General features: G+C 42.3%; 1 protein-coding gene across 1 annotated transcript; it reads right to left on the bottom strand.

The window, feature by feature from the left end:
• Positions 1–221: 221 nt before the first annotated feature.
• Positions 222–13433, bottom strand: LOC308285172 (uncharacterized protein; the record flags this gene model as incomplete). Its single annotated transcript, XM_080725889.1, has 2 exons — positions 222–1921; positions 11819–13433. The coding sequence occupies 2 exons, from the start codon at positions 13431–13433 to the stop codon at positions 222–224; spliced, it is 3315 nt and encodes a 1104-aa protein (XP_080582015.1).
• Positions 13434–16471: the final 3038 nt, after the last annotated feature.

The raw sequence follows: 16471 nt of genomic DNA, 5'->3' as shown, positions 1-16471 counted from the left end.
AAAATACACGATTAACAAATTGTGAATATACTCAGTCGACAAATAAAATAAAGATGTGGTCCAAGGGACAACAGCACTTAGAATTAACACAATTGTTTTCTGAGGTCAAAGAAATATTTTTTTCCCCCTTTTTTTACATCAACAGTTTGTTTTTTGGAGGCTGAAAATGTTGATCTTGAAGAAACAAAAAATTAAGAAAGCCAACCAACACAAAGTCTGATCTACTTGAGCTCACAAGTCTCAACAGTGGCTCCATCAGAAAGCCAAAACCCAGCGTAGAGAGGCTGGGTGAACGTGGTCTTGACTCTGTGGAGGAGAGTCATGGCGTCAGAGATGCTGTAAAAGGACAGAGAACCTGCACTGTGATCCAGGTACACGCCTATTCTGGACGACACACGACCTGGGATAGGAGTTTCAATGTTTCTGTGTCTGAAAATATAACCCCCTGTCCAACACTGTAAACACCAAGATTTTTCATTGTGCCCAAATCCAATTGTATTACTTATCCCTGTCCTGCTGATGTCTTTATATGAGACTGCTATATAAACACTGGGTCCACCCCACTCTACCTCGCAGTAACTACGTCCAGATAGAGCCTCCCTACTCAGAACTTGCCAGCATTCAGTGAATCTCTCTGGGTGACGTGGACATGATTGTTGTTGAATCATGTTCGTAACCTTTCTGTTTCCTTTAGACAGAGACAGGCGTTCATGCGCTGTGTTTGGATCCAGTGTCATTGTTGGACATAAATAATGTAAGAACTCAGCTCTGGTCTTGGGTTCTGGTGGTATTGGCATTAAACCATGCACTCTATTCACTGTCTCTGAGACATTTGTCAGCTTCTCTTTAAGAATGTGATCTAGTTTGTCCCTTATCTTTGACACAGCCATAGTTATATCTTCAAAGTATCCCAGAGAACGGACATTTCTGCTGACTGGGTGTGCAGATTCACTGATCTTTGAGAGTGAAGTGTAACTGTGCAGAAACTGGATGTGATCCTCTGTGTGTGAGATCTGCTCCAGCTCAGCCTGTCTGCTCCTCAGTTCAGAAACCTCCTGCTCCACACGCTGCCTCTGTTCTTCAACACGACTCACTTCATGTTTCTGCTGGTCTCTGATCTGCTCTCTCACCTCAGATCGTTTTCTCTCAATGGAGGAGAGTAGCTCAGTAAAGATGGCATCACTGTCCTCCGCTGCTCTATCAGCACAGTGATTGATGGACTTAACCATCTGGTGAAGAACCTTCACGTCTTTCTCTCTCTTGTGGATTCTCTGCTGGATGTTCTGCTGACTCGTATCAAGATCTTTCTGTCTCTCAGTTCTTTCTACTGCAGCTGAGATCGTATCGTGACCTTTGTGTTCTTCCATGCAGCACAGGTAACAGATACACTGCTGATCAGTGCGGCAGAAAACCTTCTTCACTTCGTCGTGAAGAGAGCAGATGTTCTCCTGAAGCTTGTTGGAGGCTTTGACCAGCTTGTGTTTCTTAAAGGCAGGAGATTCATAGTGAGGCTGGAGGTGAGTGTCGCAGTAAGACACCATACACTGAAGACACGTCTTCACAGCTTTCAGTTTTCTCCCAGTGCAGACATCACATACCACATCTCCAGGTCCAGCATAGCAGAGATCAGGAGGAACATCTTGGAGTCCTGTCTTCTTCATGCTCTCCACCACCTCAGCCAGGATGTTGTTTTTCTTCAGAACAGGTCTTGGGTTAAAGGTTTCCCTGCACTGTGGACAGCTGTAGAGTCCCTTCTGGTCATCCTGATCCCAGCAGTCTTTAATACAGCCCATACAGTAGCTGTGTCCACAGGGAACACTCACTGGATCCTTCAGTAGATCCAGACAGATAGAACAGCACAACTGTTCCTGGTCCAGTTGAACTCCTTGCTGTGCCATTTTACAACTGACTGCCCGACAGGCTGAGAAACAGACTGAGTGCAGTGCAGTTTCATTTACTCAGAAATCACATCATGACATGGGAGGTTCTTCCTGGCTGTGTGTGTGTGTGTGTGTGTGTGTGTGTGTGTGTGTGTGTGTGTGTGTGTGTGTGTGTGTGTGTGTGTGTGTGTGTGTGTGTGTGTGTGTGTGTGTGTGTTATAGGAGGAGTGTATTTAAAGTGGCAGTGTCTGTTCACTATATTCATTGGTAGGAAATATACTGTATTCACCTTGTTGGAGTCAGTGGTGTTGAATGGATCAAATACACTTCACTTAAAACCCCAATCAATGTCAAATGTGTAGTTGTTGTTTTAATTGCTATTATTGTCTCCACCAGCCGAAGGCTGAGGGAGAGTATGTTTTCCCCTCCGTCCGTCCGTGCTTCCGTCCGTCCGTGCGTGCGTGCGTCCTCGCAGTTTGTGAGCACCTAATCTCAGTCGCCGTTGGCCCGGACGCTGCCAAAGTGAGCACACACACTCCCTGGATGTCAATCTAGAACCTCTGCCCTAAATTTTTCAAATGGGCCTTTTCTAGCGCCACCTAGTGGCCCCGTACGTCCGTGCGTGCGTCCTCGCAGTTTGTGAGCACCTAATCTCAGTCGCCGTTGGCCCGGACGCTGCCAAAGTGAGCACACACACCCCCTGGATGTCAATCTAGAACCTCTGCCCTAAATTTTTCAAATGGGCCTTTTCTAGCGCCACCTAGTGGCCGATGTTCGCAAAACACATTTCTGTGCACTACTCTTACAGATTTTGTCCAAAAATCCTACAAATCGGTAGGCAGTATCTCGACAGTCATGTGATCGACACGGATCTGTCCGATTTTGCATATTCCATCCTGATTGGCTAAGGTTGGCTTCCAAAGTTTGCAGGCGTGCGTGCGTCCTCGCAGTTTGTGAGCACCTAATCTCAGTCGCCGTTGGCCCGGACGCTGCCAAAGTGAGCACACACACTCCCTGGATGTCAATCTAGAACCTCTGCCCTAAATCTTTCAAATGGGCCTTTTCTAGCGCCACCTAGTGGCCGAGGTTCGCAAAACACATTTCTGTGCACTACTCTTACAGATTTTGTCCAAAAATCCTACAAATCGTTAGGCAGTATCTCGACAGTCATGTGATCGACACGGATCTGTCCGATTTTGCATATTTCATCCTGATTGGCTAAGGTTGGCTTCCAAAGTTTGCAGGATTTGGCCGTTTTGAACAAAATGCCTCAAATCACAAACGCAAAGTGCAATTATCATGAAATCGCGCACACACGTTCCCACTAGGCCGAGGAAGAAATGCCACTTAATTTTTTTTTAAATCAGCCTCATGGTGGCGCTATAACAGGCCGATTTGTGGTTTTACCTATAACTCCACCGATCAGTTTCAAACTTTGTAAACGCACTCCCTAGAGGCTAAGGATAAACCATTGCCCTGCATTTTTCACATCAGCCTCTTATAGCGCCACCTTTGGGCCGACTTATGTAAAACACATTTTTGGATATTACTCCTTGAGATTTTATCCAAAAATCATGCAAATCGGTACACAGTATCTCTATAGTCATGTGATCAAGTCCGATCCGTCTGATATTTCATATTCCATCCTGATTGGCTAACATTGGCTTCCAAAGTTTGCAGGATTGCTCCGTTTTTGAACAAAATGCCCCTTAACTCTTAACTCATCTGGTGCCGATCCCGAACTAGTTCGGCTTTATTTCAATCCAATACAATCTTTTTTTTAGCCAGCTAGCCGTTCTACTCTGTACGACGATATATTCCATTAAAAATGGTTTAAAATACATTTTTGAGCTCCCCAATGTTCACCCGATGTTCGGCGCCGCTTCCGATGAGTACACGAGTGTGCCGATCCCGAAGTAGTTCGGCTTTATTTAATTAAATGAATAAAATGATAAGAGGCCTTCTGAAGCCTGGCCTGATTTTTGTAGCTACTAGCCGAAAGCTAACAACGTCCCGGCCGGCCGTAATTTGCGAACGCAATCGCCAATCTCCGCCTAATCCAATGAAAGACCGCATCTTTAAAGGCTTATATCTCTTTTTTGTGTTTTAGGAAAGCGGCGCGAGGTTTATTTATCTTTTCATTCTGTTAGCATCTTCATCCGGGACATTTCCATGCCGTGCATGAACGTGAGCACGTGAGGTCCTGGAAGCTGAAGTCCTGGAAGCTAAAGCGCTTGCCTATGAGAGATGCGCTGGCATTCTTTGGCCCCTAGAGGGCGCTGGCACTCAAAGAGTTAAAAGTCACTTCAACTGGGAACCCCACAACAAAACTAATGGGGGTCTCGACCTACAGGTTGAGAACCACACACACACACACGCACGCACGTCAATAAAGAATTTATAAACAGCAGGTTAAAGTGCACTGAATTGCCACCATTGATCTGATATGAAAATGTTTACTCAGCAGCCGCAAGAGCATTACATAATATTTGAATAATGGCCTAAAGTGAGAATGTCTTTCTATCCACTGTACATTTTTTCTAAAACACACAGAGGTGTCGGTTTCGTTTCTGGTGAAATGAAACCACACAAACTAAAACAAGTCTACACCCTCTAAGGATCAGTCTGTTTGGTATCAATGGTTATTAAGTCTCTGTGTATCAAGTTACACATTCCTGAAGTAGGCCTAAATTAGAGGCAGGGTGGAAAGGTGGGAGGAAACCCTGGATGATTCAGGGAGCTCAAACCTAGACCGGAGCCGTACTGTACATGTATATACCAGGCTAAAATACTACCATCTTTTCCCTATTTGTGTCTAAAATGTTGGTTATTTATGTATGTACAGTACATGTACTGTAGCATGTTGATTGTTGCCACTTTCACCAGTAAAAACTAGAAGCAGTGCTCTTCCGAGCACAGGTCTCCACCAGGCCGTGCGTCCTGGTGGTGCTACTGTATAATAGGCCAATGTAAAAAGGGTGGCATATGTTCTTCACCTTAGATCTTTCATGGCAATCGGACGCTCCATGCATGATTTCAAGCATTGTGTTCCAAAAATGTGTTTTGCTAAAGTCTACCTGCTGGTGGCGCTATAACAGGACAATGTTAAAAAGGTAGCATTTGTTCCTTGACCTAGTGGGAATATGTGTGGCAAATGTCACGGTAATCGCAAGCTGCGTTGATGATTTGAGGCATTTTGTTCAAAAACGGAGCAATCCTGCAAACTTTGGAAGCTAATATTAGCCAATCAGGATGGAATATGAAATATCAGACGGATCGGACTTGATCACATGACTATAGAGATACTGTGTACCGATTTGCATGATTTTTGGATAAAATCTCAAGGAGTAATATCCAAAAATGTGTTTTACTTAAGTCAGCCCAAAGGTGGCGCTATAAAAGGCTGATGTGAAAAATGCAGGGCAAAGGTTTATCCTTAGCCTTTAGGGAGTGCGCTTATAAAGTTTGAAACTGATCGGAGGAGTTATAGGTAAAACCACAAATCGGGCTGTTATAGCGCCACCATGAGGCTGATTTAAAAAAAATTAAGTGACATTTCTTCCTCGGCCTAGTGGGAACGTGTGTGCGCGATTTCATGATATTTGCACTTTGCGTTTGGGATTTGAGGCATTTTGTTCAAAAAAGCTCAATCCTACAAACTTTGGAAGCCAATCTTAGCCAATCAGGATGGAATATACAAAATCGGACAGATCCGTGTCGATCACATGACTGTCGAGATATTGCCTATCGATTTGTAGGATTTTTGGACAAAATCTGTAAGAGTAGTGCACAGAAATGTGTTTTGCAAACATCGGCCACTAGGTGGCGCTAGAAAAGGCCCATTTGAAAAATTTAGGTCAGAGATTCTAGATTGGCATCCAGGGAATGTGTGTGCTCACTTTGGCAGCGACCGGGCCAACGGCGACTGAGATTAGGTGCTCACAAACTGCGAGGACGCACGCACGCACGCACGCACGCACGGACGGACGGACGGACGGACGGACGGACGGACGGACGCACGGACGGACGGAGAGGAAAACATACTCTCCCCCATGCCTTCGGCTGGTGGAGACAATCAGACACTGAAGCTGAAAAGGATAACAGTCCTGGGGACTTTCCATTGTGGTTCTACTCGGTTATGAAAAGGTTGGACCAGTGCACCCATAACTGGTGTTGTGTGGTCAAAGGTTTCTAGCCGCACCTGCTGCCACGCACGCAAGCACGCATGCAACCATGTGCGCAAGCATCATCATATTATTGTGTGTCCTTACAATAAGGTTACAGTAGCATATGTAGGTTAATATACAGATTAGTGTAATAAACTACAATAATACATTTGTAAGTTAAACAAAAAGATCCAAACACCACACATCACACATTTGATTTTAATTGCTAAAATATCATTTTAATGTTTGCATTTTAAACAGTGATAATCATTCCTTACATAAATAAAGATCATCTGTACATTGTAAGGTTTGGTGGCCGTGTTACATACATGTTCCGGATGGGATCGCTCACTACAGTATGTTTACATGCAAAACATACTGCAAAGTTCTCTGTTCTCTGGACTGATACAGAGACGTCCAAGCTCTGGTAGAGCAACACGAGCTTCAACAAATGGTGACTGTATTGTTCCCACCTGCAGTAACTCATTTGGAGGTTCTGCCTTCTCAGTTAAGGGGGTAGACCTTTGGAACTCCTGGCCTACCGTTTTAAAACTAGACACGGATGGTAATGTCTTTTACAGAGGACTCAAGTTATGGTTGAAATCAAATCAACTGTGTTCACATGAATATAGTTTCTGTTATTTACCTGCTGTGTGAATTGATTGACAGGAAGATGAATTCAGGCTATAGAGCTATAGCTATAGAGTAGTAACTGCTTAATTAATGGACCAATACATTGATTCATGATTGACCGATTCATGATTATGGTTATTGTAATATTCAGGACATTGTTGAAAATCCATAATGCTATTGTAATTCTGAGGATAATGCTATCCTAGTGTCAGTGGTACAGGATTGGGCAAGATATAATTTAATAATATTCATACAACAGACCGATATCGCTGCCCTGCAAGCTAAAGAACAGTAAATACCTGAAAACAGGGACTTAGCGCTCTGGCTTTACTTTAATATAGTTATGATATTGCACAGTATGTGTAATTAGTTTTGTCTTTATGATGACTGACTACACTTCTCTACCAAGCCACAGAGAAGAAACTACCTGAGAGAAGTGTGTTTAAAGTGTGTGCTCCTTCACTGGCAAAGGTATGTTGTTGGTCCAGAAGTGGATAGACTGTATATCCTTTATTAAAGGTGATACACCATGCATTTAAAAAGTATTTATGTCATATTGTTTATGTCTCAAAAACGTTTTTCAAAAGGTTTGAGGCTAAATTACCACTCCTGAATAGAGAGCCTCTCTCATTTTAATGGCTCTCAGAGCATTTTCAGCTGCAGTACCACCTTTGGCCTGAACTGCGCCACCCCCCCCCCCCCCCCCCCCCCCAAAAAAAATCCTTTTGGAAAAATTCTTTTGAAAAAAAAAAGTTTTTGAAAAAAAAAAAAAAAAAAAGTTTTTTTCTTCAAAAACGGCCGTCGATGACGTCAGCGACGGCAGCACATCTGGACAGCCTGTTTTGAGAACCCGTAGGATGCTTTTAACTTCCGCCTTCCCAAAACCAGAGAAAGACACAACGGTCAGAAATGGGACTTTGTGAGGATATAAGGTGCTAGTGGGACCCCAAAAAAAGGTTTTAAAATAGGAAAAGTGAAATTTCATGGTGTATCACCTTTAACTTTTATGGATGTACTGTAACTTTGCTGATATGAGATCGTAAAACCCTTGTCATGGCCTGCATGTGGACTTTTAAAACACACAGAAAGTGGTTCCTTCTATTTACCTCTTGGAGGGCAGAGCACGATGTTATGTAATGCATGGTTCCTTATGAGTTACGGTTACATGTTTAACATGGTGAAATGTATGGTCATCATGATAGAGCAATATTTCATGACTTACTCCTAATCAGTGTACTTCCAGCTTGATAGCCTACATCTGTTATAACGAAGATACATCTATACTATAATTTTGCGAATGTCTGTCTGAGTGAGTGAGTGAGTCAATCAAAACTTTATTACAGCCGAAGCCAAAGGTAGACAAACAAACAGTTAAAAAACAATATAAATTCGTTAAGACAATAAAGATCTAAAAAGAACAAATAAAAACATCTATAAAAGACACCCATACCAATGTTTCCACATATGTGAGCGATATCTTACAGAGCTGTACTTCGGATTGATCAACATGTTAATCACCTCATTTTGAGACCCATCAAGTCTACTTTTAAAGCTATACATCAGGTTTCGCAGGAGAGCCTGGAAGGTGGTGAGACCCGAGTCACAAAACAGCTGACTAGCACTGCCACCCCTAGGCCTCTTCAGGAGGATCCTGAGTGCATCGTTATACGCTACCCTAAGCTTGCGCATACTCTCTGTTTTATAGTTCACCCATAAGGGAGCTGTATATAAAGGAGTACAGTAAGCTCTGAACAAATTCACCTTGACCTCATCTGAGCAGTAGAAAAATTTCCTGACTAACATGTTAGCCTGCACATACAACATACGTCTCTGTCTGTGCATGTCCAAATCATCTTCCATCTTGTCATTAATAATGTGCCCCAGATATTTACAACTGTTACACACAGCAAGGGTATGACCAGACAAATAAAATACAGGAAAAGGAAAATTGAGTTTCAGGTCCTCCTTGGTCCTGCATATCATAACCACACTCTTTTTGGCATTGTATTTGACATCAAACTTAACCCCATATTCAGAGCATATGTTCAGTAGCTGCTGAAACCCTGCACTACTAGGAGAAACGATGGCCAAATCATCTGCGTACATAAAATGGTTAATCAAAGTGTTTCCTATCACACAGCCAGTCCTACACCCTCCCAGCTGCTTAGACAGGTCGTCCATATAGAGATTGAAGAGGGCTGGGGACAAAAGCCCCCCCTGCCGGACCCCATTACCTACACTAAAGGGCGAGGAGAAACTGTTCCCCCATTTCACCCTCATATTCTGGTTAGCATACCAGTAAGCCAGGATGCGTATGATGCATCCTGGCACACCCCTCTGCTTAAGTTTAACGAAGAGCTTGTGATGATTAATTCTGTCGAAAGCCTGGGAAGCGTCAATAAAACCTACCAGCATAGTAGAGCCATGTCTTCTATACGTTTCTACTGCTTCTTTTAAGGCATATATACATAAGTCTGTACTATGTTTCGCCTTAAATCCAAATTGATTGTCTGTGGTGCGGATAAAAACACCTATCCTATCAAGTAGAACCCTTTCAAGTAATTTGGACAGTATGCTGGCTAAGGCAATGGGTCTATAATTGACCATACTCCCTACCTTACCAGCCTTGTCCTTAATGACGGGCACTAGGGTAACTGTGAGCATGGAGTCTGGCAAGATACCATGCGACATCAGTCCTGTAAGGCAGATGGACAGCAGTGTTGCGACTCTAGGGCTGGCTAACTTAAGGTGCCCTGCTGTAATATTATCCATGCCACTGGCTTTGTTATCAGCTAGTTGCCTTATGGCTTGATAGATCTCGTTAGGTCTGAAGAGTACACCTTCCTCCTCTATATTGCCAATACAAAAGGGTTCACTTTTAACACAGTTGAATAGAGCATCCGAAGTGTCTGTCTGTGTCTGTCTGTCTGTATGAAACAGCGTTTCTCCTCGGTGGCTGGAGCAATTGATCTGAAATCGCATCACCATCAGCATATGAACACACCTGACATAACTGTGAAGCCCGTTTGTCACTTTCACAAATCGTATGCTGTATAATAGCATTTTTATGGTGTATCTATATCTATTTAGCCTACAGTACCTTTTGTGACCACACATGTTAAGGGAGGGGCGCTGTTGTTCAGGCCATGCACAATCACACACAAACCCACACACACACACACACACACACACTACTATCTATTCTGCATCTAGCTTGAGGCTAATCTATTCTGCATCTAGCATGAGGCAACATGTTTAACCAGCTCTCTCTCTGTGTGTGTGTGTGTGTGTGTGTGTGTGTGTGTGTGTGTGTGTGTGTGTGTGTGTGTGTGTGTGTGTGTGTGTGCAGGCAGGCGGGTGTGTGCGCAGGCGGGTGGGCGGGTGGGCGGGCGGGCTGGGGGGGGGGGGGGGGGGTAGCCATTAAACGAAACGGGTTTCTTACATTGATGCTCCTACATCATGCAAGCACCAGTTAAAGTTACTTTTCATCCCTCATATACTTCGTGCACAGTGCACATCCCATAACCTACACACTGCACATCATTTCGGAGCTCATATCTTTGAACGGGTAAGGGCTAGTTTTAGTAATTTGCCTTTTGAAGCTGTTTCCCTGAAATATAAAAAGAACATTGATGAAAGCCATTAGAGACATGACATAATGATATATAATGTACCTGTAGTGAGAAATGTTAATGGACAATGTTTAAGAAAGAGGAAAAAAAGCATGAACTCAAAGTTACAATATCCAGATCAAACGTTAACTTTCACAACAAAGGAAGATTGTGGCTCCTGAACTGGTAGTAACAAACCCATGATTCATTGCAAGAACAGCCTGAGCCAAGCGGTGCCAACCTAAGTGAATGTATAATTTAAAATCTTTTTACAGTAGAGAGGTTACAGTAAGTAATTAGTTATGCGCTTAATAATTTAATCCATTTAGACATTAGGTTACACATGGTTTACGTTTATGTATAAGGTTAAAATTGGTCAAGTTTAGGCATTGTCTCAGAGATGGGTTTAGCTTCAAGGTGTTTTAGGCATTAGGTTACAGATAGTTAAAGCTTATGTATAACGTTAAAAATACCGGTAGGTAGCTCCTCTCTCAATTTGTCTTTAGAAGAAGTTTGCATGTCCTTTGAGAAACTGATCAAACAGGAACAGCTGGTAGAGCTGGGCACAAACACTCATGCCAAGCTGTTTGTTGATATAGTGCATGTTTCTATGTTTGTGTTTCTGATATAAGTAGGTGTGCATTGTTGAGTTGCGTGTTTTGCCACAATCAAATTCTCGTTCATGACCACCAAAAGGACCCTAGGGCCCAGAGAATGGTAAATGTACACAGTCAGATAAAGTGTATTGTAAGGCTCTTGTGCCAAAATACAATATGAAATGTAATATGTTTCTCACTTGAAAAATAGGCTGATCTCTATATATTTTTTTAAATACAGTAACAGTCTGCCCAGTCCACTTAACAATGAGCATAATGAAGATTAAAGTACAGACATAAAATAATAATGGAAAAACACACAAACATGTATTCATTTTTACTGTATGTTGGTCACTTTTTTATTACATTAAATAAGAATAGTATAACTTCATTCCAATATGTCTGTGAATACATTTGCAATGTTTAATTAGATATGGGCCTACTTATCAACATAATGTTATTTCCAACACATTCTTGAAAACTACAAAACAATTACACAACAAAATTGTATGAAAAAGCTCATTCCTATATAAATTGTGGGCCTACTGTATGAATGCAAGATAACAAAATAGTGAAACAGATTATTAGCAAATTATACTTTATATTTTCTATAGACAAAATAAACATGATTTGAACGACAAACAAAGTCAATCTAGATCTACCTGAGGTCATGAATGTTATTTCACATCAAAACCACAAAATAGCCACACAAGAAAATGGTATGAAAAGGCCCAGATTTAGCAATGAAATAAATTGTACTGTTTGAATGCAAGAGAACAAAAAGGATTATAAACAAATTATAAAAGGCTATATTTTCACTAGACAAAATAAACATGCATGAGTGGTTGACAAAGCTTATTCTGGAGTCATGAGAGACAAACAAAGTCAGGCCTTGAGCTCACACAACTCAGCGGCGCTTTCAACATCAGTACAAAACCCAGCATAGAGGGTCTGTGTGAATGTGGCCTGGACTCTATGGAGGAGAGTCAGTGTGCTAGAGATTCTGTAAAAAGACAGAGTACCTGCACTGTGATCCAGGTACACTCCTACTCTGGAGGACACAGGACCTGGGATTTCTGTATCAATGCCTTTGTGTCTGAAATTATAACCCTCAGTCCTACACTGTAAAGACCAAGATTTATTATTGTGCCCAAATCCACTTTCTTGGGGGGGGCCCGTTCTGCTGATATTTTTATATGCTACTGCTATATAAACACTTTTCCCACTCCACTTTACCTCCCAGTAACTGCTTCCAGTCAGACCCTCTACACTCAGAACCTGATAGCAGTCGGTGAATCTCTCTGGGCGTTGTTTGTTCATCCCTGTTACTTTCCTGTTTCCTTTAGACAGAGACAGGTGTTCATGTGCTGTGTTTGGATCCAGTGTGAGTGGACATGAATAGTGTAAGAACTCGTGTCTGGTCTTGGGTTCTGGTGGTGTTGACCGTAAGACATTTTTTGATTTCTCTTTAAGAATGTCTTTTAGTTTGTCCCTTATCTTTGATACAGTTGCAATCACATCTTCAAAGTGGTGGACACTGCTGCTGACTGGATGTGTAGATTCACTGATCTTTGAGAGTGAGGTGTAACTCTGCAGAAACTGGATGTTATCCTCAGTGTGTGAGATCTGCTCCAGCTCAGCATGTCTGCTCCTCAGTTCAGAAACCTCCTGCTCCACACTCTGCCTCTGTTCTTCAACACAACTCACTTCATGTTTCTGCTGGTCTCTGATCTGCTCTCTCACCTCAGATTGTTTTTTCTCAATGGAGGAGATGAGCTCAGTAAAGATGGTGTCACTGTCCTCCACTGCTCTATCAGCACAGTGATTGATGGACTCCACCTGTTGGTGAAGCACCTTCTCATCTTTCTCTCTCTCCTGGATTCTCTGCAGGATGTTTTGTTGATTTGCATCAAGCTCTTTCTGTCTCTCAGTTCTTTCTACTGCAGCTGAGATCGTATCGTGACCTTTGTGTTCTTCCATGCAGCACAGATAACAGATACACTGCTGATCAGTACGACAGAAAACCTTCTTCACTTCGTCGTGAAGAGAGCAGATGTTCTCCTCAAGCTTGGAGGTGGCTTTGAGCAGCTTGTGTTTCTTAAAAGCAGGAGATTCATAGTGAGGCTGGAGGTGAGCGTCACAGAAAGACACCAGACACTGAAGACAGGTCTTCACAGCTTTCAGTTTTCTCCCAGTGCAGACATCACAGGCCACATCTCCAGGTCCAGCATAGCAGACATCACAGGCCACATCTTCAGGTCCAGCATAGCAGAGATCAGGAGGAACAGCTTGAAGTCCTGTCTTCTTCATGCTCTCCACCACCTCAGCCAGGATGTTGTTTTTCTTCAGAACAGGTCTTGGGTTAAAGGTTTCCCTGCACTGTGGACAGCTGTAGAGTCCCTTCTGGTCATCCTGATCCCAGAAGCCTTTAATACAGCCCATACAGTAGCTGTGTCCACAGGGAACACTCACTGGATCCTTCAGTAGATCCAAACAGATAGAACAGCACAACTGTTCCTGGTCCAGTTGAACTCCTTGCTGTGCCATTTTACAACTGACTGCCTCACAGGCTGAGAAACAGACTGAGTGCAGTGCAGTTTCATTTACTCAGAAATCACATGACATGGGAGGTTCTTCCTCTGTGTGTGCGTGCGTGCGTGCGTGTGTGTGTGTTTAACATAAATCCTGCCCACAAAAACAGACATCCTGGATTAATCAGAGAGGGTCCGATAGAGGCCAGATAAATATCATAACTAGTCATATAGGCTATGTCCCACAATATAACCTTATGTGCTCATATTTCAACTAACATTACAAACAATAACAATAATCCTGTCAAACAAAAAGTCCATAATATGACGTTCTGGTAATGACATCAAGATCATCCCCATATGGGCTGTGATCTGGCCTAGTTCTGAACGTCACCGGAGTCACCGGAGGACGTTATCATAACGTCATCATGACGTCACTTGCTGGGTAATTGACGTCACTTGCTGGGTAATTTTGTCATTGTGTTGAATTGATCAAATAAACATAAATTGAAATCCTGATCAATATTTAATGACAAGAAAAACTGGAACACAACCCGATTCTTTTAATTGTGACAGTTTCAGGGGAATATTTACTCTTCTATTTACCGTACAACTTCTCTGCCTTTAGATAATCATAAGCCCTCCTTCACAAATTATATGAAATTCAGCCACTCTACACTCAACCGACTGTCTGACAGGCTCTGGGGAACAGACTGAATGCAGTGCAGTTTCATTTACTCAGAAATCACATGACATTGGCTCTCTCTCTTCTCTCTCTCTCTCTCTCTCTCTCTCTCTCTCTCTCTCTCTCTCTCTCTCTCTCTCTCTCTCTCTCTCTCTCTCTCTCTCTGTGTGTGTGTGTGTGTGTGTGTGTGTGTGTGTGTGTGTGTGTGTGTGTGTGTGTGTGTGTGTGTGTGTGTGTGTGTGTGTGTGTGTTTATAGGAGGAGTGTATTTAAAGTGGTAGTGTCTATTCACTATAGCCCTATTCATTGGTAGGAAATATATTCTCCTTGTTTAAATATGAGTCAGTGATGTATTCATTGGTAGGAAATATATTCTCCTTGTTGAAATATGAGTCAGTGATGTTCCTCTAAATGGGTCAAATAAACCCCGATCAATATCAAATGTGTACTCAGTTTAACTTCTCATCCTTAGATCATCATAAACACTCCTTCACTTACAGCAGTGGTTCTCAATCTTTTTCAGGCTGCGACCCCCCCCAAATAATCTTTGAACTGGGGACCCCCCACGAGCAGTTGAAATCGTAGGAGTTGAGGCAAGTTTGTAGTATATACATTTTTGTTTGTTTAGTTTAGTTACACTAAAGCCCCCTGGCACAAGTGGGCGGTGTGGAGTGGTGTGGTGTTGGGCCATGTCAGTGAAAAAGGGGCTTAAGTTGCTTTTGATGCAGTTATGGTCCAATTCTTTTGGAACATAAAAATTAACTAATGTGGGGACACCCTGGGGGTCCCGACCCACAGGTTGAGAACCACTGATCTACAGTGTCCCAGTCAACTTTACTCAGATATCAATAAAGAATGTATAAAACAGGTTGAAGTGCAGTCATAAAAGTATAAAAAATAGAAATTACAATTCAGTTTCCATTTATTTTCCACCTTTGACCTGATATGAAAATGTTTACGCAGCAGCGAAGTGCATCACATAGGTTATAAAGTGAGAATGACTTTCTATTCACTGTCCAGCCTCTTCTAAAACAGCCAGAGGTGTTGGTTTCATTTCTGAGTAAATGAAACCACACAAACTAAAATACTCCCTAAAGGATCAGTCTGTATTGTGTTATACTCTAAATGTATTGTAAGAACTCACAATAATATGATGATGCTTGCGCGCCCGCGATTGCATGCATGATTGCATGTGTGCTTGCGTGCGTGGCTGCAGGTGCGCTGGTGCGGATAGAAACCAGTTATGAGTGCACTGGTCCAACCTTTTCATAACTGAGTAGAACCACAATGGAAAGTCCTGCATGGGACTTTCCATTGTTATCCTTTTAGCTTTAGTGTCTGACTGACAGTGACTGTACCATGTGCTGTTTACATTTTAAATTGTGTTTTTTTTAATCACTTATTTTGGGTTTTATCACTTGCATTTTAGTTGTATCAGTTAAGTAGCATAAACATATCCTAAATCATACAAATCCTCATATATTCTGTATGGTCTAGCAGTTAACCAGAGTTAACCTACTTCTTTGGTTACATTACCTCAGAGATCACATGACATAGGAGGCTTGGCTTGATGGAGCTATCAAACAGGCCGTCGACCTTGACTTTGTGATTTGTCACTGAGTTCCCCTGTCTCACCCACGCACTGGGAGCTGTCCAGTGATGTCTTGCAGAGGTTGTGTCTACTTCAATGTAGGGCCTACCCTGTAAAAAGCTTATAATAGAATATAACATAACATAAAAAAAGAAAGAAAGAAAAAGGACATAGCTATATTATTTGAATTATGATTAAAATTGTGTGAAAAACTTTCTGTTTACTTGGTTAATAGCACATTTCTGTAGAAGCCAGTGAATGTATTTCCTCCTTATGATTTATTGGAATGAAATATTTTGAAATATGAGTACCCAGTTTTCCTTTTCTGCTGAAATGATCAAATATATCTTGATGAACATATAAAGACAAAGGGCAGTGAATCTCGTCCCCTTCTCTCTTCATCTGTCTCTGCCTGCCCTCCACACTATTAGGTTAGAGGTGGGATGATATAGAGGGCCACAATATATTTCCAAACGCACTGTCTGCATGTCTATGGTGTAATCAAGCACTCTTATGATGATGATGATGAACATGGTACAGTATAGTAGGCTATACACTTTTTTAAAGATTCTGATTCTATTTCATGATTTCTATAGTTTCATTGTGGCTGTTAGAAATGATTTAGCACCCCCTTCTGGGCACAGTTAATTTTTACTCTGGACAGTTTTGTTTACTGTGTCCTGAGTGAGTGTCACCAGCTCCTTCACAGCCTTTACCTGCTCAGTGGCCTTGTGGTTAGACAGTGTCCGCCCTGGGACTGAGAGGTTGGGGTTCAATCC

This window comes from Nannobrachium achirus (genome assembly GCF_963921795.1).
Source record: "Nannobrachium achirus genome assembly, chromosome: 5".
Taxonomy (NCBI): Eukaryota; Metazoa; Chordata; class Actinopteri; order Myctophiformes; family Myctophidae; genus Nannobrachium; species Nannobrachium achirus.
Note: the sequence above shows the minus strand (reverse complement) of the source record. Positions and strands in the feature narration are given on the sequence as shown.